The sequence below is a fragment of the Castor canadensis genome, chromosome 2 (assembly GCF_047511655.1).
Source record: "Castor canadensis chromosome 2, mCasCan1.hap1v2, whole genome shotgun sequence".
In the NCBI taxonomy this organism is placed as follows: Eukaryota; Metazoa; Chordata; class Mammalia; order Rodentia; family Castoridae; genus Castor; species Castor canadensis.
The window spans coordinates 186,549,730-186,571,061 of record NC_133387.1 but is presented as its reverse complement, the minus strand read 5'-3'; the positions used below and the strand labels follow the sequence as shown (position 1 = coordinate 186,571,061).

Genomic DNA, 21,332 nt, shown 5'->3' with positions numbered 1-21,332 from the left:
CTCGTTTGATCAATGTAGGTTTGAAGTCTACTTTGTCAGAGATAAGTATTGCTACTCCTGCCTGTTTTCAGGGGCCTTGACTTGGTAAATCTTCTTCCAGCCTTTCATCCTAAGCCTATGCTTATTTCTGTTGGGAGATGGGTCTTCTGTAAGCAACAAATTGTTGGATCTTCCTTTTTAGTCCATTTTGTCAAACAGTGCCTTTTGATGGGGGAAATAAGTCAATTAACATTAAGTGTTAATACTGATAGGTATGTGGTGATTCCTGTCATTTAGTTGTCTTAGTTGTTTGAAGGTTTGATTGTGTGTACCTAAGTTGAGGTTACTCTCTACTTTCTTGGTTTTTCTTTTCCTGTAGTTTGGTGCTGCCTGCCCTTTCATGGTTATGTTGGGTTTCACTTTTTGTGTGCAGAATCCCTTGAAGAATCTTTTGTAGTGGTGGCTTTGTGGTCACATATTGTTTTAGTTTCTGCTTATCATGGAAGACTTTTATTTATTTTTTTTTGTCTTTTCTTTTTTGGTGCTGGGATCAAACCCAGGGCCTCACACATGCTAGGCAAGTGCTGTACCACTGAGCTACATCCCAGCTCATGGAAGACTTTTATTTCTCCATCTATTTTGAATGATAGTTTTGCTGGGTAGAGTATCCTGGGGTTGAAGTTATTTTCATTCAGTGTCCAGAAGATCTCACCCCAAGCTTGTCTTGCTTTTAATGTTTCTGTTGAGAAGTGTGCTGTGATTTTTGATGGGTTTGCCTTTGTTTGTTATTTGTTTTTTCCTCTCTTACAGCATTCAATATTCTTTCTTCGGTCTCTGTATTTGTTGTTTTAATGATAATATGCCATTGGGCAGATCTATTTTGGTGTTCTGGAGGCCTCTTGCATCTGTATGGGAATAGATTTCTCTAGATTTGGGAAATTTTCTCTTATTATTTTGTTGAATATATTACACATTTCCTTTGCTTGCACCTCTTCGTCTTCAATGCCCATGATTCTCAGGTTTGGTCTTTTGGTGAAGTGAGTGAGTTCTGGCATTTTCTTTTCACAGGTCTTGAGTTGTTTAACTAACAGTTCTTTGGTTTTTCCTTTAATTACCATTTCATCTTCGAGTTCTGAGATTCTGTCTTCTGTTTGTTCTATTCTGCTGGATTGGCCTTCCATTTTGTTTTGCAAATCTGTTTCGTTCTTTTTTCTGAGGTTTTCCATATCCTGAGTTGTTTCTTCTGTAATGTTGTCTATTTTTGTCCTGAGTTCATTTATCTCTTTATTAATCATGTTCTTTTTTTCACTTTGTTGTTTATACAGTGCTTCTATGGTTTCTTTTATTTCTTCTTGTGCTTTTTCAAATTCTCTATTTTTGTTGTCTTGGAATTTCTTGAGTGTCTCCTGTACATTTTGGTTGACTATATCCAGTGTCAATGCTTAAAATCTCATTTGTTACCTGTAGTATTTCTTGTTTTAGATTATTCTTGTGAGCTTCATTGGGTTCTTTGGCATAGTTTATCTTCATTTTGTTTGAGTCTGGATCTGAGTATCTGTTTTCTTCATTTCCCTCTGGTTCCTGTACTAATTTTTGCTGTGGGGAAACTAGTTTCCCTGTTTTTTCTGTCTTCCTGTCATTGCCCTTGGTGTTGTTATTGTCCCTGTACTGTATGCAATTAAGTATTTTCTAGGTTGTAATAATAACAATGGTGATATTTAGAATGGAAGGGTGAGAGGAGAAGGAAAGCAAAGAAGTTAAAGAAAGAGGGAAAAACAAATAAACAAGTAAAACAAAACAAACAAAAAAGTTTCAAAGATATAAACAGGAAGAGATAGTGTACTAATCAACAGTAAGCTGAACAGGCATTAGAGATACAGAGAGAGGACTGAGAAAAATAAAATTAAATAAAAAGTAATAACAGTAATAAAAAAATTTTTTTAGATCTCCAAGTTCAAATACAGTAAAGTTTCAGTCTTAGTAATTTTGGTGTTAGTCCCTCAGCCTCAAATCCTGGAGATGGTGTCTCAGAAGTAGTTCTGTCATTGTCTCATCAAAAGGGAAAAAAACCAAATAAAACAAACCAAACCAAAACAACAACAGAAAAACCACCACAAAGTGTCCCAAGTTCAAATGCAATATAGTTTCAGTAAGTTTTTCAGCATGCAGGTGTAGTTTGGTGGTTGTCTCATCAAAGGAAGAAAGAAAAAAAAGAATGTTGAGACAGTTCTGTGAATGTCTATCTGAGACATTCACCTGCCCGCTGCTGTCAGCCTGCTTTTGCTGGAGGCTTTATTTATGCAGATCTCAGGAGTGAGCTTAGCACTCACCTGGCCCCTCAGGCTTTGTTTACTTAGTGTTCTTCTGGGCATGAGCCGCTGCTACAAGCTTTCCCCTTTCCAAGCACATGGGGGGAGGTGACACTGCACCCGCTTTCTCAGGCCTGCGTGTTTATTTACAGCTCATGTGGGAAGTGGGTCTTCCCCCCTCTCCTGTGGAGTTTTCCTCCCACCACCACTCTCTTACAAGCCTTCCCACTCCTGGTTGCTGGGCGTGTGCCATGGCTCCTGCCTTCTCTGGCTGGCTTGTTTATTTACAGTTCTGTGAGGGATTTCCCCTCCCCCCACTTAGTTGCTCAGCACACCCTGCCTTCTTTGCTATGTGTCTTTTTTGTTGTTATTGCTTATTATTCATTTTTTTTCCTTTTTTTCCCTGGGTGGGGGTCAGTCTGTCCAGTGGGCTATGCTGATTTGGTCCAGGGTTGTCTGTGGGAGTACCACATGCCGCTTAGCTCACCTTGTGGTCTGGGTCTTCCCAAGCCATCTGGGTGCTGGCGTCTGGCTGCGGTGCAGGAGCCCTCCTGGTTTCTCCGTTCAATGTGAAATGGGGATGCTATGCTTGGGGTGGGGGGGTTGAGGAGTCAAAGTTTTGCCTCTTCTCAGTGGTTTTCCTGTAATGTGTATCTCCAGCATCTCCAAGATTTTACTTTTGGAAGCATGCTTTCTGCTTCATCCCTCTAGCCACCATCTTGGAATCCCTCTGCCCCAAATAGACTATTTCTACAAGATCCACTCATGAAGATTTGCAAAACTATACAAAATATATTCTAAAAGAATGAGAGTCAATAGAAAAGTTGTTAGAGGGGTATTGGTTTAATCCACTTGGAGTTCTAGATTGTTGATTTAGTTAAAGATAAGTATCACCTAGTTTTCTGGAGCTCATGTGAATGTGACCTCAAAAGGAGTTGTGTATGTTTGAGGTGAGAAATTTGAACCCAGGAACTTAGCTCTGAAATTTTGCAGAACAGACAGTGCATATAATGTATACAGTCCTTTTCACCAAGGATGGAGACCACCAGGGAGCCACAGTGGCTGTAGGATGGGAGAATGCCAACAGTTTTAAGAAATCTTTGTATTTTGATAAATTTGTGAAACAAAGCAATATAGCAATAAAGACAGTTGAATCTAAACTAGATTTATTTTAATGTGCAATTAAGATCACTTATTTATATGGCTAAAACTTAAAATGTTCAATTACAGTTTTATGAAGTCTGTGAACCAAATTTCGTAGGTAAAGCAGTTTACATAGCAGATTTGGTGATTGTTTATGGTATTTTTTTTTTGAGACAGGATCTCATTATGTAGCAGAGGCTGGCCTGAAATTTGTAGTCCTCCTGCCCTAGCCTCCTGAGTTCTGAGATTATTACAGGTGTGTGCTACCATGCCTGGCAGCAGCTTGGTTTTTAATGGCTTCTTTCCCCCTTTTCTTTTTCCTTGATCTCAATACTTAGATACTTGTTTTTGAGCTAGAACTGGCTGAAATAGCAAACTTCTAAGCAATCTTAAACAACCAACACATTTTAAAGATGCAGAGAAAAGAAATTAGACAGAAGACTAACAAAATACAAACTAGCAGTCAGAACCAACAGTGAATTCATCAGAAAAGATCATGCAATGTTACCATAAGCTCAATTATATTAAATAGCACAGGAAAAAAAAATCCCTACCAAGAAAAAGTGAAGTGGCCACAGGAATCTCCCTTAAAGCTATTCCTAGGAATCCCAGAGGCAGTTTACCTTGATGGGTGTGAGTTAAATTCTGCCAATGCTCTTCCCAAGATCCATTTTCAGGCCGTTGCTCTGATGATTCCAAAGAATAAAAGGACAGGCAATACTACAAAAGATAATATATCCCTTTCATTCTATTGCCCAAGCCTTCTAGTTCAGTGTGCAAGAAAACCAATTTAGACCTCATATTTTGAAGCACTGCAAGTTGAGGCACCATAATTATCAGCATAAATCCAGCCGTAGTATCAGATGGAGGTGTCTGTAGCATCACATACTTCCTTTTTTCCTTGAACCTCTCTGTTTTCAAGTTAAATATCAGAGGAGTGGCAGGAGAAAAGACTAATGCTAGGAAACAAATGCTCTGAAATAATAGTTAGAAAGCAAATGCTCAGAAAAAAGTTTCAGAAATAATAAGCAAAAAAAAGGAATTCAAATTAACCAGCTCAGACTAAATCAACAACAGTCAACCAAAGAGAGGTATGGGCCTCAGGAAGGACTCACAGCATCCACTTGAGAGGTAACCTAGTCAGTGGGCACAAAGGGCCCAAGCTGGCATTGGTCCTGATCCAGGTGGTTCCTCTAGTGAAACTGTATTGTCCTTGGGGTTCCTTCATGGTTGCCAAAATAATCAATGTAAAAATATCAATTCTGCTTTAAAAAAATAAGAGTATCATTTATTCTGACCCAATTATGAATGACCATGGCCTGGAAACACAGACTCAAGTCACCCTGAATGACGTGTTCCACCATGGAAAACATTACATGAACTTTCATAGTCACAGAACAGAAAGTCATAAATCAATCATTTGTAAAATACATAGGTTGGGGTTATCAAGCAGGTAGGCTAAAGCAAGGCAGTGCTGGGATGTAGATGCCTTGATCACATGGTTTGCTTTAGGGTTAATGGAGGCTAGGTGTCAAGCTTAGTGATACATCCACAGTGAAGAATGTGCTAGGTTAGATACATAGGTACTTAATAAATGGCTATTAACAGGGGCTAACAATTACCCAAGATAATTTTGGCTCTTGACCTACAAATTCCATCTGTTCACAATCACAATGTTCTACTCAGCCAAGGTCAAGCAGTCTGTAAGATCTTTAATGTAGGAGCAGCTTCTTCAGAGAGCTTTAATTCACAGAATGAATGTGTGTATATGTGTATAAAGTCATTGTTTGGGCTGCTATGAAAGAGGACTAAAGACTGGATAAATTGCAGATAGAAATTTATTTCTCATATTTCTGGAAACTGGGACAGTCAAAACACTGGCAGATGCAATGTGTGCTGAAAGCCTGATTCCTGGTTCATATATGGTCATCTTACTGTGTATTTATTTGGTAGAAAGGGAAAATGAGCTCTCTGAGATTTTTTTTTTTGTTACTCTGCAGCTTTTTTTGCAATATCAACAGTCTCATTCATGAGGGCTTCATCTCCCAAAAGCATCTACCTCTTAAAACCATTCCATTGGGGTTAGAGATTATGAATTGAGGGAGGCACAAACATTAAGTATAGCAATCCTTGTGTGTGTGTGCCTGCATGCACATTTTTGTATGAAATAGGTTGTGAACGGAATGACACAAATGGGCTAAGAGTCAAATTGAACCAGGCATGGCAACACATACCATGAGTAGTAATCCTAGCTACTCCGGAGGTGGAGGAAGGAGGATTGTGAATTCAAGGCAAGGCTGAGCAAAGTTAGTTAGACCCTATCTCAAGAACAAAGAAGTAACAATAGGGCTGGATGCATGGCTTAATTGTAGAACACTTGCTTAGCAAGTGCAAGGCCCTGGCTTAGATCAACAGTACTGCAAAAAAAAAAAAAAAAAGAAATTGAACATCAAACGCTTATTCTGGTCATGTTACTACTTTTAAAGAGAATTTCTCCCTTCTGTACTTATTTTTAAGGGAATGATGCAAATTTTGTTTTTACATGCTCATATTTATGGCTCATATACTGTGTGACACCATTATGTAATATTCTTGACATGGCAAAATCATAGACATGAATAGGTAAGTGATTTCCAGGAACTAAGTGGGGATGAGAAAGAAGGAACATGGATTTTTATATTATTTTTGACAACTGTATGTGAATATACAATTATCTTAGAATAAAATATTTAATTCTTTTCCTCTTTTATCAAAGTTTATAACCCTAATTTTTATACCAAACCTTATCCAAACAACATTTCTCTACATAGTTTAGAAAGTAGTGTTCAGGCCTTGTTCAAATATTCCTGTGCTACAGAGCTATGTTAGGGTTCTTACTCAGGCTGGGAAACCTTCCTGTCCCATATTTTTGGCTAAAAGTCCCAAAATGGGGATACCAGAGAACAGGAAAGGTTTGGGAAGATTGTAGAGAAGGTGAAGCTCAAAAGAGTTATCCCACAGCATGGTGAATGAACTCCTGGGCTCAACTCTGAGGTGATCATGTGTGGATCTTACCTGAAACAGTATACCAAAGACTTTCAGAATTAAACTACAGGTGGAGCCGCTGTCCAGTTCCCAGATCACCACTGAATATTACACACATAGAATAGATTCAAATAGCACAGCTAAGACTTTGGGAACTGAACAGACCTATAAGCAGATCCCTGAGGAGGTGGGTTAGAACTTGTGGACTTAATCTAACTAAATCAAATGCTGTTTTAATTTTTGTTTTTTAATCAACATTATCCTTAAGGTTTAAACAAGACCCAGAATTTTATAATATTTAGAATGTCTAGGATATGATCTAGAACTATTCAGCCTATGAAAAACCAGGAAAATCATAACTTCCAAGACAAATTATCATCACCAACCTGAGATAACATAGTTGTTGGAATTATAAAACCCTGTTATAAACAACTATTATAACTATATTTGTTTTCTATTGTTGCTATAACAAATTACCATGAATTTGGTGTCTTAAACAGTAAAAATTTACAATATTTCATTTCTAGAGTCAAAATGGCAGAATAGATCTTGTTGGATTGAAATTAAGATACAGGCAGGGTGCATTCTCTTCTGGAGGAGGCTATGGGGAAAATTTATTTTCTGGTCCTTTCTAGCTTCTACAATGTGTTTTCCATGACTCTTTTATCTTCAAAGTCAGAAACATTGGGCTATGTTCTTCCTATGCTTCTATCTCTGGTTCTCCATTTTCTGCTTCCATCTTTTCTTGAGCCACACCCCCAACCCTTGAAGACACTTGTGATTACATTTAGCTCCTAGTTTTGCTGCCCTTTTTGTTGTTTTTCTAGTCTGTGTTTCACTCATTTCTGATGACTAGAAAAACAATAGAAAAGAACAACAAAACTATTTTTTGAAAAGATAAAAAAAATTGATGAATCATTAACTAGACTAACTAAAACAGAGAGAGAACTCAAATAAAAAATGGGCAAATAGCTCGTGAGACCCCATCTCTAAAAACCCAGAACAAAATGGACTGGAGTTGTTGCTCAAGTGGAGAGCACCTGTTTTGCAAGTGTGCAGCCCTGAGTTCAAATCCCAGTCTTATCAAATTAAAAAAAAAAGGAAATGAAAAAGAAGACATGACAACTAATACTACATAAATACAAAAGATCATGAATAGCTAGTATGAATAATTATTTACCAAGGAATTGAGCAAGCTATAAGAATAATTTCCTAGACACATACAACCTTCCAAGTTTGAATTATAAAGAAATAGAAAATCTGATTAGAGCAATAACAAAAACAGATCAGCAATAAAAAAACTCTCATCAAGAAAATCCCAGGATCTGACGGACTTTATACTGGATTCTACCAAACATTTGAAGAACAAACACCAATTTTCAAATTCTTTCAAAAAGCTGAAAAATAGGGAATATTTTGAAGCACATTTTTATAAAGCCAGCATTACCCTCATACCAAAATTTGACAATGACACAAAAAAAGATAACTATAGGTCAATATCCCTGATATTGTTTGCCTTCAACAAAACACTACCTAACTAGACTCAACTTCACATTAAAAGGATGATTTGCCATGATCCTTTATGATTTATTCCACACATATAAACATGGTTCAATGTACACAATCAATAAAAACATGTGACATATTAACAAGAAGAGAGACAAAACCTGGATGATTATCTCCATAGATGCAGAAAAAACGTGACAAAATTCAATATCTTTTCATGAGAAATAGAAAGATATACTATGTTCATGGACTAGAACTAATATTGTTAAAATGTCCATATGACCCAAAACAATCTACAGAGTCAATGTGATCCTTATCAGAATTCCAATGACATTTTTCATAGAAATATTTTTAAAACTCTAAAACTTGTATGGAATTATAAAAGATCCTGAATAACAAAAATATGAAATCTGGAAGCATTAGAATACCTGATCTGAAAATCTACTATAAAATATAGTAATGAAGAACTGGCAAAATGACTCAAGTTGTAGAGCACCTGCCTACCATGTGTGAGGCCCTGAGTAAAAGACAAGAAAATATAGCAATCAAAATAGCCTGGTAGGGCCTGAGACAGATGTACAGACCAATGAAACAGAACAGAGAGCCTAGAAATAAATATGTGCATTTATGGTTGACTGATCTTTTCACAAAAATGTCATGAACATAAAGTGGTGAAAGAATAATCTTTTTAATAAAAGACATTTTGCAAACTGGAAACCCATAGGATAAAAATGTAAGTGGACCATTTCATATCATATTTGAAAATCAACTCAAAATGGATTAAAGATTTAAAAGTAATATCTGAAACTGTGAAATACTGGAAGAAAACATGAGGGAAGTTTCTTGACATTAGTTTTGGCAAAGATTTTTTTATATGAGTTCAAACAGACAAGAAATAAAAGCAAAAATAAGACCAATAGGATTGTACCAAAAATCCCTATACAGCTAAGGAAACAATCAACAGAGTGATAGGACAACCTATGGAAAAACATTTGCAAACCATACACTGTATAAGGAGTTAATAACCAAAATATATAAGAAATTCAAATCTCTATGCAAAAAATAATAGAAAATGGGCAGAACTTTGCACTGGTGACTCATGCCTATAATCTTAGCTACTCAGGAGGCAGAGATCAGGAGGATTGCAATTCAAAGCCAGCCTGGGCAAATAGTTCTCAAGACTCTTATCTTGAAAAATACCCAACACAAAACAGGACTGGTGGAATGGCTCAAGTGGTAGAATGTCTGCCTAGCAAGCATGTAGCCCTGAGTTCAAAACCCAGTACCTACTATCAAAAAAAGAAAATGGGAAGAGAATTTGAATAGATACTTTTTAGAAGAAGATGTATAAATATCCAAAAGGTATATAAAAGCCCTCAACTTCACTAATCTTCAGAGAAATGCAAATTAAAGCCACAAGATAATCACCTTACATTTGTCAGAATGTCAATTACCAAAAAGACTAAAGATAAGTGTTGGTGAAAATGGGGAGAAAAGGGAACCTTGTGGGCTGTTGGTGAGAATATAAGTTAGTCCAGTCACTATGTAAAAATAGCATGGAGATTCCTTTAAAATAGATCAACTATTACACTTCTGGATATATATCCAAAGGCAAATGGAATAGGTATATTTAGAAGATACCCTCATTCCTTTGTTTTTGCAGTATTATTCACAGCAGAATTCATAATAGTCATCAAACTGAACTAAACATTCACCAAAAAGGAATGAACAAAGAAAATACCTTTAAAAAAGGAAATCCTGCCATTTGTGTCAACATGGATGAAAGTGAAGGACACGTTAAGTGAAATAAGCCAGACTGAGAAAGACAAATACTGCATGATCTCACTTATAAGTGGAATCTAAAGAAGTTGAGCTCAGAAGCAAAAGTAGAATGGAGACAGGATGTTGAGGGGGATGGGAAGATTTTGGTCTCCGGGGGACAGGCTCCAGTTAGGCAGGATGGGTAAATTCTGGAGATCTGTTGATTATAGTTCATAACAATGCCTTGTATACTTGATAATTGTTAAAGGAGTTGATTTTAAAAGTTCTCACGCAAAGAATAATTATGTGACATGACTGATATGTTAATTGGCTTGTGTAATTATACCACAGTATGTACATACACCAGAACATCACATTTTACACCATAAATACAGGGTAGAAGTATACAAGTTTTATCAATTAAAAAACAAATATTTTATAAAACCATTATGACTTCAAACAGAAACTCTGTAACCCTGAAGTAATAAATCCCCATCTCCCTCTGTATGGAGCATTCTTTACTGCCCTAGGCAAATTTCTTGGGATCTTTTTTATGTATGCATGGAGTCTTTATATATCTGTTAAGTTACTCATTTTGTTGTACAGTAAATTAGCATGTGTTTACTCTCTCCAGATTGGATTTTCTAAGATTATAATCATACCACTTACAATAACATTGGTGTGTCTCCCTTTTGTAATTAGTAATAATTATCATTAGGATCAATAAAAATATCAAAGTATCTTTATCATAGTAGCCAGTAGAGTAGACCATTTATATATATTTGACTGGTTCTAGGTAGCAAAAAGATAAAATATTGGTAATCCAATCATAGAAAATATGGGGAAATGGAAATGAATATTAGGAAATTAAAAGTGTGGAGAACAGTTTACAGTTATAAGCAAGAGAAGTAAATCACAAAGAAGTTTTCAGTGCTTCAACTACAAATAGTAACTACTTCTAAAAATGTCAAGCAATAGTTATAAAAATATTTTCTGCAAAACTGCCTATTACATGATAATCTAATATCAACTGAGAAATAAAAAATTAAAATCCAAATAAAAATTAAATGCAAGAAATAGACAACTCAGAAGATAAAATACATTAATAAAATGAGTATTTGAAGAAAAATAAAGTTGAAACACATTAATATTAGAATAAATACAATTTAATATAATAGTAAGCTTCATTTGTCAAATTTGCAAGTATTTTTTAAATATTCTATAATTTAAGCAAAAATATTGAAATTGATGAATTTTTAAGGGAGAGTTAGTCAACAGAGACATCTAAGGACAATTTATTTCTCTAGGTGAGTATGCAGCTATCTGAAGTCATCAACCAGAAAGTGAATTTTGCATGAATCTTTCATCCAAGCAACTGTTTGATTATCAGACTAGGATACACATGATGTTATATAATCATTTTGATATAATTATCTGGTTCCAAAGAATCTTTGGAAAAAATTATAACAGAGGAAGTAGCATATTTGGACTTCAAACTTTTCTGTACAAGTGTCAAATAGTGATTTTTGATAACAAAACAAAGCAAAAGTTAAACAAATCAATGTATGAATGGGTATATTTTCAACCTTGGCTTCCTCCTGTGTCATTTTCATCTGTTGACAAAGAGACCCACTAGCTTCTATGGGCATGGGAGACTCCAGGGAACCGAACTGATTTTATTTTATTTTTTTCATTTTTCTTTTATTATTCATATGTGCATACAAGGCTTGGTTCATTTCTCCCCCCTGCCCCTACCCCCTCCCTTACCACCCACTCCACCTCCTCCCGCTCCCCCCCCTCAATACCCAGCAGAAACTATTTTGCCCTTATCTCTAATTTTGTTGTAGAGAGAGTATAAGCAATAATAGGAAGGAACAAGGGGTTTTGCTGGTTGAGATAAGGATAGCTATACAGGGAGTTGACTCACTTTAATTTCCTGTGCATGTGTGTTACCTTCTAGGTTAATTCTTTTTGATCTAACCTTTTCTCTAGTACCTGGTCCCCTTTTCCTATTGGCCTCAGTTGCTTTTAAGGTATCTGCTTTAGTTTCTCTGCATTAAGGGCAACAAATGCTAGCTAGTTTTTTAGGACTGATTTTAAATTGGCAACATTTCCTCCAATTGCTTCATTGTCCAGGTGCATATGAAGGCATTTATTGTCAGGTAAAAAAAAAGATTTCATTTGATTAAATATTTCTTTCAGTACTTTAGCACTAACATCAATATGATTTATCACACTTGAACTTGGTTTGCTACCATAACCAAGGTGACACAGGAGTAGTGTAAGGAGTAGTCTTACATATTGCTGGTGGCGAGTAAAATGTTACCTTTAGAATATATTTGACAGTCAAGATGAATAAAAATACTACCTTCTTTGGCTGGTTGATATTTATTTCAAAAATATGTGGTTTGGTAATTTCATACCTAGGAGTCAATCATGAAGAAGTAATCCTGTATATGAAAGTTAGAAAATATCCAAGTGTTACATAAAATGAAAACAAATAGATATAATCCAATTGTGTCTATATATCAGGCTTCACACATGTTACATTTTCTTTTTGTGTGTTTGTGTGTGTTGGTACTGGGATTTGAACTCAGGGTCCTGTACACTCTATCACTTGAGCCAAGTCCCCAACCTTTTCTTGATTTAGTTATTTTCGGAGAGCATCTCACACTTTTTTGCCCCGGCCAGCCTCAGACCACTATCCTATTACATCACTGCTTATCTAAGCACTCACCTACTTATCTGAGATCATGGTAAGTGTTCCACCATGCCCTTCCTGTTACATTTTCTTGATGGAATATTATGTAATTGGTAAAAATAACGATTATCAAAATTATGTAACAACATTTAAATCTTACCATGCATGATATATTAGTTGCAAAAATGTTAAGACAAAATATTTAGAATGACTACAACTGGGTAAATTATACACGTGGAAGGAAATGAGTAGACTTAATAAAATAAAATACGGTACTATAAAGGCAGCCAAACTTGGGTAAGATCATACTTGAAAATATTTGCTCTGTTTTCCACATTCGTATGATATGGTTATATGATTGTTATAAAGATAAGTGAGGGGATGAGAAAGGGAAATATTAAAATTCAATAATGAAATAATATATTTATTATATCTAGTTAATTGTTAAGCCAATGACTTCCAAAAGAAACCATCATGGAAGTCAATTTCTGTAATTCCATAAATGAAAATGATTTAGAATTGCTTTCTAATACTTAATTTCAGCACACTAAAAGATATAGAATGAATCATAATAATTTATATTTAAAAAGAAAACCCTCTTATCTGCTAGTAATAGATATATCCATTTTCCCCCAATACTTCAGTACTTGAACCACTTGAGAAACCCTATTGACCTGAATCAATGGAGCATCTTCAAAAAGTTCTCACCCTCTGAAGCGCCTCTGAACCCAGCAGTTTCACCAACAGAGACTGAGCTGAGAGTCAGGGAGATCATGGAGAAACTAGACCGGCTGATCCCACCCAGACCCTTCACCCACATAAACACCACCACAAGCACCAAACACAGCACAGCCACCATCCTCAACCCTCAAGACACATACTGCAGGGGGGACCAGCTGGACATCCTGCTGGAGGCGAGGGACCACCTGGGCCACAGGAAGGAATATGGTGGGAACTTCCTAAGGGCTAGGATGTACTCCCCAGCCCTGAAGGCAGGAGCTTCGGGAAAGGTGACAGACTTCAACAATGGCACCTACCTTGTCAGTTTCACTCTGTTCTGGGAGGGTCAGGTCTCCCTTTCTGTCCTACTCACCCACCCCAGTGAAGGGGCGTCTGCTCTCTGGAGGGCAAGGAACCGAGGCTATGATAGAATTATGTTCCTAGGTAAATTTGCTAATGGCACCTCCCAAGTCTTCACTGAATGTGGCCTGAGCCCAAACACAAGTGCTGAGCTGTGCCAGTATCTTGATGCTCGTGACCAAGAAGCTTTCTACTGCGTGAGGCCTCCACGTGTTCCCTGTGCTGCACTCACCCACGTGAATTCCAGAAACAAGGACATTTCCTATCTTAGCAGGGAAGAATGGAGTCTTTTCCACAGGTAACCATCCTTCAAATACAATAAGGCATATGTAGAGGTAGACTTTGGATCAACCAAGCTCTGTCTAATAGCTTTGCCTAGGCAAATGGTCTTATCATATCAATTGTTGTTGATAAGTAATAGTTATCAACATCAATTGAACATCAATATCAACATCAATAGTTCCATTCTTCAGCATCAGCTCAGGTGGTTGTACGTTCACAGGTCACAAATAGGTCAGTTCTTTGCTAAAAAAAGTGTAGCCAGCAAAGTGATTCATACAGTATAGATTTATTTTTTCATGATGTATAATACGTTCAGATTCAGTCATTTTATAATATGGTCCATGGAATTGTAATTGTACATACTATTAATAGATGCTATGTCAAAAAGGTGAATAGTACCACTCAGTTTATTCTACCCTTTAATCCAATGAATCATCAAATCCTATAATGTACCTTCCAACTCTCTCTGAACCCAGTCATTTGTGTTTCATACTGTTGCCTTTATCCTTGTGTAAGCTGTTACCATTCTTCAGTCAGGTTATTCCGACAATCTCCAGAGCTCCTTTCTCTGCTCTCAGTCATGTTTCTTTTATCTATTTTTTTCATTGCACCTAGACTAATGATTCTAAAACACATGTATTTCTTAACCTTTATTTTCTTAAAACCCTTAATATGACCCCATGGCTCTAAGGGTGAATTTCAAACTCAAATATGTTTACAAGGACTTGCCTAATTCTTGTCTCTTGTCTCATCTCTATGTTGACTTACTCTCTGTTAGACAAATAGAACTCCTTTTATTTCACAAGTGGACTATGTTCTTTCCCAACTCTGGTATTTCATAGCCTTTGGTTCAGACATCATATCCTCCAGGATGCATTCCATACCCCAGGATGAGGTGCTGCTCCTTGTTTCATTGCATTTACTTCCATCCCAATATACTAATTACATCATTAAAGCTCTGTGAAGCAAGAACTATATAACAACTTTTTTACATTCATTCATTCAGTTTATAATTGGTATTTTTGATATTCCAGACACAGTTCTAGGTGTTGGGAGTTAACAGTATAGTGAGATGGAAAGACAACAAACAAATAAATAGATTTATAGCAGAAAGTCATCAGAGTATGGGATTTGAATGTGATGTTGGATACTGTTTTAAAAGGATGGTCAGGTTAGACAAAACATTTTCTCTTTATGTCTTCTTGACAGTTTTTCCCTTCTACACAAACTCAACTTCACCTCTTGGAAAAACCCCTTTTCCCCGTGCTCAATCAAAAGAGGCTGGGCTTTTTCAAATACACTTTTCATTCATAAGCAATAAAATAAGGGCTGTCTTGAGCAGCAACCTGAATGAAGTGAAGGAGCAGGCCATGTGAGTTGGGGAGAAATGCCAATCTCAAGAGAAGGAATAGGACCTGAGTAAGAGCATGCTGGGTTGCTCCAGGAACCATGAACAGGGGCCATTGTGTGTCAGGAAGCCGTGGAGAGCCACAAATTTGCCTCACAGGCCCAGCACAACAAGTAGGGTCTTCTCTTCCATTCTTGGCTGTAGAATCAGTGATGCTACCTCCACAACTACTCAAGCCTTCAACATTTAACAAGAAAATTCTTTTTTTTTCTTTAAGGGTTTTGTGGATAACCATGGTAGAAAAATAAATTTTACTGCATAAGGAGGCATAATACAGGTAACACAGCTCACAATTCTCTTAGGTTCTACTATGGTCTGATATTTCAGGCCATTTTATAAAATGTGAAGTATACACACACAATTACAAAGCCAAGAAGCACTAAAATGAATGTACTATTGCTATCATATGTATTTTAATCCTAATTTTAATGTACCATTAAAGCTTGGCTTTGGAGACAAATTTACAAGGTAACCACGTCTTGGTCTCTTTTCAACATTATCTGGGAGAGATGACGGAAAATAAAGGTTTGGCTTGGTTCAAATTTCCCACTGAGACAAATTTTTAATCTGGTGCCAAAGGTAGGTCTGATAGGGTCCTCAGTAATAAATCATTTTGTCGAGTGCCTACCATATGTCAGGCTTTGTGTTAAAGTCCTTTATGACTTTAATCCTCAGGAAAATACTGTGACTGTGATTTTGCCCATTTTACTGATGAGGAAATTTTAAGTACAGGCACATTAAATTCCCAGCCAAAGTTGCATGTCTAATGAGTTGCAGAGTTATACTTGGAATCCCAATCTACCTCATTGTTTGAGAGCCTTTGCATTTCTCCCAGGACTCCCAACTCTCCAGGCAGCCATCACATTCCAGACAGCTTGGCTTCTATGATCTCCAGCCCTGTAACCCTTTATGAGGCAGATGTTATTCTCACTTGATCTGAAAACTCCTTTCCTGGGATTCAACCAGTCCTCTTCAATCTTCCTTTTGTCTTTCTGAAGGTTTCCGCAATTCTGTCTCTGGAAATCCTACCTTCCTCCAGATGGATTTCATTCTGATAGAATGAATTTGATTTGAACAGATATAGTCACCAGCCTAATTGTTGGGGTATCACCTTGAGGTGGTGCTTATTGGGCTAGGCACTTGGAACATTACAGTGAAGAAGAGCAGCCTGATTTTTACTCTCAAGGAAGTAACAAACCATGAAAGTAAACTCCTAAGAACTTGTGAAGGTCAGGAATAGATGAAGATGAAGCTGGAGAAGTAGACATTCATAGGAGGTAGTATGCTGTTTGATCCTTTTCCTGTAGACTGTTGGTGAAAATTCATGGAAAGATTTTGTGCTAAAGAATAAAACAGGCAGCAGATAGTTTGGGCTAAACCAAAGGAGCAGAAGGATAGTATAATAATCTGGAATAAATTTTAATCTTGGGCCAAAGAAAGGTCTAATGAGACCCTCAGTAATAATAATTGCAACTTCTTGTTACAATATCATGGCCCTACACCAATGACTTCAGCTTCACCCCAGAGCTTATTAAAATCTAAGTTCTTGAGTCTTACCCCAGAACTATTGAATAAGAAATTCTGGGAGTGAGGCTCAGCAATCTGACTTGTAACAAGTACTCTAGGTAATTCTGATGCATTCTCAAGATTGCAAAGCACCAGTCTAACAAAATTTGATGACCGCTGGTGAAGGATTCAAGTGGTAGAGCACCTGCCTAGCAAGTGTGAAGCTCTGAGTTCAACCCTTGGTACCACCAAAAACAGAAGTTTGATGAAGACCTGAATTACTACAGATGACAAAGATGAAAAGGATAATTTGTGGGAGAATTTAGAATGCAAAATGAAAGGATGGGGAGATAAATAATAGACTAGACAGAAGATAGTTTTCAGTGATGGCAGGTGGAAGATAAGTGACACTCTAGATCTCTAGATCCCATGCCAGTAGCAGAAAACAGTGTTCTAAAATACTCATTTACTTCCCCAGAATATCTTAAATGTCTCAAAATATTTAAAGAAGGCATTTACAGAGAGTTAACATGGTTCATTCCATCTAAACCAGGGATATATTCTTATTTGAATAGCTGGATAGATGTTAGGTAACTTATTTTCTCATTTCTTGAAGGTCCAACATAGGGGTTGAAATGATGAAGGACTTGAGCTCCATCAAGGTCTTACCATGTAACAGTAAGTCTAGTGTGCTCTTGGCGGTACTCACAACTTATTTTAAAGAACTGTCTTATTTTGAGACCATTTTGTCTTATTTTCTGGAACAAAGTATGTCAACCACCTTGGGTTTTAAGTAAGAGATTTTATTCTTGGAAATTATTTTCACATAAATTTAAACCAATTTTCATTCTGAGTATGATATAAAGGCTAGGGAAACCATTCATTTCAGCTTCCCTCTTTCAGAATAAACATGCCATTTATATTTAAACTTGAGATTTTATCACCCAAAGCCAATAATTGGCTGCTGGTGTTACGTGAGGTGGATTCTAACTTCTTTTTTTAGTCAAACCACGTCATTTGAAGTTCTATGAACTAGCAATTTCTGTGAATCTTATTAGTTTTACCACATGAAACTTAGTGGTCAGCACAAAGTCATCTAATTCATAAAATGATGTTTCTGCTACATTGGAATTAAAGTGAATTTTGGTAAAGAAAATGACTTCCGTTATAACAGCTAGCAGGTATACATTTGCCTATTACCTCTTTTTCATTGCACTCTGCAAATGTTTACTGAGGATCTAGTACATGCAAAGAACTCTGCTAAACCCTGTGGAGAACATAGATATGAATAAATCATGAGCCCAGAACTAAAGCTCACAGTCTACGGAAAAGACAGATCTCTCATCTGTCTGGTCAACCACCGTCCATGTCCAACTTCTACACCAAAGAACGCTCCTGCACTCCTGAGGAAACTTGAGTCCTTATTATACATTTTTTGTTTCCCTTGTGTTTGGACAGTAATTTCAATGAAATTCAGGAAGCTTCTTACAAGACAGTGTCCCCAGGGTGAGTAGGGGGGCATGGGGGGGTTGGGAAGTGACAGGAATAAATCTGATGTAATTCTTTATGGATAGATATAACTTCCTGAACTTATAATTCAAACTCAGGATGTGCTTTTCTGGTGACAAATATAAACATTTTCTCAGAAACTTACTGGGTGAAAGCTCAACATGAATTGGTAAATACAGACTTGGTTATTTTAATAGTGAAGCATTCAGAACAAACAGTCATGGTCTTGCTTTTTTCTGCACTAGTCAGACTACACTGAGAATAGTATGTTCAGCCCTAGACATAACTAAGAATTAAGATTTTTTTCAATTAGCTAGATACATGATTTTGGTCCACACAGAATAAATAATTTGTTACACTCATTTGATAAATGTGTTCAAACTTCTTTCATGGGTAAATACTTTGAGCTGAAGAAAGGAGACTTAAAATTTGGCAAGGACAATGTCATTGGTGAACTATTCAGTTTACCACCGAGCCCTGCTATATCATGGTCATCCACTTCTTTGTTAGCTGTCTCACAGTTGAGTGGCCTTGGGGATAAGGTGGATCCCAGGAAGACATTGAGAAAGCACAACAGAAAACAGATTCCCACTCCAAGAAAAACTATTCAGTGAGAACTTCTTATTGCATTAAATAAATATTTAACATGATTGCATTAAATAAATATTTGTGGATGAAAAGAAGGCAGAAATAGAAAAGTGAGGGTGAAAGGATGAGAGGAAAAAGAAGGGCAAAAATGAGAAAAGTGTTTCCAAAATAATTTGTGATGATACAAATTACTTATTGTGAGAATTTTTATTGCCAGAGAGTGAAAACATAAAAAAGAAATGTCAGACTGGAATGAAGACTCCTTTCCCCAGTGGTTATACTTTGGAAGGAAGGTGGATTACAACATTTTGCCAGCAGATCAAGTTCAATGCCACAGAAGGTATACGTGGCTGCTTGGAAAGAAAACTTATTTACCTCATGGGAGATTCAACACTGCGTCAGTGGATTTACTTTTTACCAAAAGTTGTGAAAAGTATGTATTTTATTTTTATCTTAAAATTACAGTTGGCTTTTGAAGGTTTTAAAAATCATAATTAGAGTTATTTGATTTCTTTTTCTGATCTTTGTTTCATTATTATTATTTTATTTTGCCAAATTTTGGCTTTGGGCTTTTAATAAAATGTTAAATTTTAACTTATAATCACTGATATTAACATTTTTCTATATACTCTGATAAGAGATTTAAAATTGTATTAAGGTTTTAATGCATCTGATAATTTCTCTGCCTTGAATAAGCAGCAATTCTCTAAGTAGAGTAGGTCTTGGTTAGAATTTTACAGATGTTACATTATTAAATTATGTCATCTTTGTTTTGTTAAAAAATTTATTGATTTGTTTTCCATCAGCCTTAAAGGTTTTTGATCATCATGGAACCGGGGTCTTTAAAACACATGTTCTTCTGGATGCTGAAAGACATATTTTAATTCAGTGGAAAAAGCATAGCCATCCATTTGTTACCCAAACGCTGTTCTCGGTGAAAGATGAAAACTACATCCCACGGCAAATTGATCAGTTGGCAGGAGACAGTGGCACAGCAATTGTCATTACCATTGGCCAACACTTCAGACCCTTCCCTATCGACATTTTCATCCGTAGGGCCATCAATGTTAAAAAGGCCATTGAACGTCTACTCTTGCGAAGTCCAGAGACCAAGGTGATACTTAAAACTGAAAATACCAGGGAGCTATATCTTAATACAGAGCTATTTAGTGACTTTCATGGTTATATACAGAATCTTGTCATAAGGGACATTTTTATGGATCTCAATGTGGGTATTATTGATGCCTGGGACATGACAGTTGCATATAACAATTATAATGTCCATCCATCTGATGTTATTATTGGAAATCAGATTGACATGTTCTTAAACTACATTTGCTAGAGGAAAAATACAGAAAACTAGTCCTAGTCATTCTCCCTAGATAATCTCACATATACTGATGTTAATGTAATCCAAGGTATGAAACATGTTTTTTGTTTTTTGGTTTTTTTTTGAGACAGTGTTTCACTAGGTATTCTAGGCTGATCTGGAACTCTCTGCAAGGCCCAGACTGGCTTAAATTCATCATCCTCTCACCTCAGCCTCCTGAGTTCTGGAATTGCAGGTGTGCACCACCCTGCCTGACAAGAAATCAAATTTAAAAAAATTTTAAATTATAGTTAAATATATGTAATGTAAAATTTACCATTCAAGTCATTTAAAGTATACAGTGGCATTAGTACACTCACATTGTTGTGCAACTGTCATAATGATCCATCTCCATAACCTTTTTATCATCCCAAATGGTAAGCAATAGCTTACCATTCTCCCTTACTCCAACCCCTGGCAACTTCCATCATACTTTTTTGTTACTGTGTATTTGACTCTTCTGGGTATCATAAAGTATTTGTCCTTTTGTGTCTGGCTTATTTCATTTAGCACAATGATTTTAAGGTTCATCCATATTGTAGCATGCATCAGAATTTCCTTTGTTTAAAGAATAAATATTATTACTTAGTATGTACCTACCACATTCTGTTTATTATTTATCTATTGATGTACATTTGGTTATTTCACCTTTTGGCCATTGTGAATCATACTACTGTGAAGAAGAAACCAAATTTAAAGACTTGTCTCCAAAATCAGAGAGCAGGAAGGCAGAACAGGTCCTATGGGAGGAGGGTAGGTACCAGTAGCAAGTGGGAGGCTGTGGAGAAAGGGTGTAGGATGGTGAAGTTGGTGCAAATACTGTGTACACAGGTATGTAAATGGAAAAATGAGTCCTGTTGAAACTATTCCAGGAATGGAGGAAGGGGGATAAAGGAGAATGATGGAGGGGTGAATTCAAGTATGATACATTTGATATATTGTAAGAACTTTTGTAAACGCCACAATGTACACCCAGCACAACAATAAAAAAATAAAGATTAGTCTCCAGTGCTGAGCTTGATATCTAAATAATAAAAAGTCATCATCACCATCATCCATAATTTAAAAAAATATACAACCTAGAAATGCATAGCTTAACTGACTCAAGTTTAGAGAAAAATGTGATCTATGGGAGAAAACGCAGTGAGACCATAATAATATCTTCTT

General features: G+C 36.4%; 1 protein-coding gene across 1 annotated transcript in view; it reads left to right on the top strand.

The window, feature by feature from the left end:
• LOC109702225 (NXPE family member 2-like) overlaps positions 1-21,120 on the top strand; it is a 35,903-nt gene extending 14,783 nt beyond the window's left edge. The window contains exons 3-6 of the mRNA XM_074057454.1: positions 13,068-13,801; positions 17,316-17,377; positions 19,014-19,229; positions 19,603-21,120. Coding sequence (XP_073913555.1) covers positions 13,068-13,801; positions 17,316-17,377; positions 19,014-19,229; positions 19,603-20,138 — 1,548 coding nt within the window. The 3' untranslated portion in view covers positions 20,139-21,120. The remainder of the gene's footprint in view (positions 1-13,067; positions 13,802-17,315; positions 17,378-19,013; positions 19,230-19,602) is intronic.
• Positions 21,121-21,332: the final 212 nt, after the last annotated feature.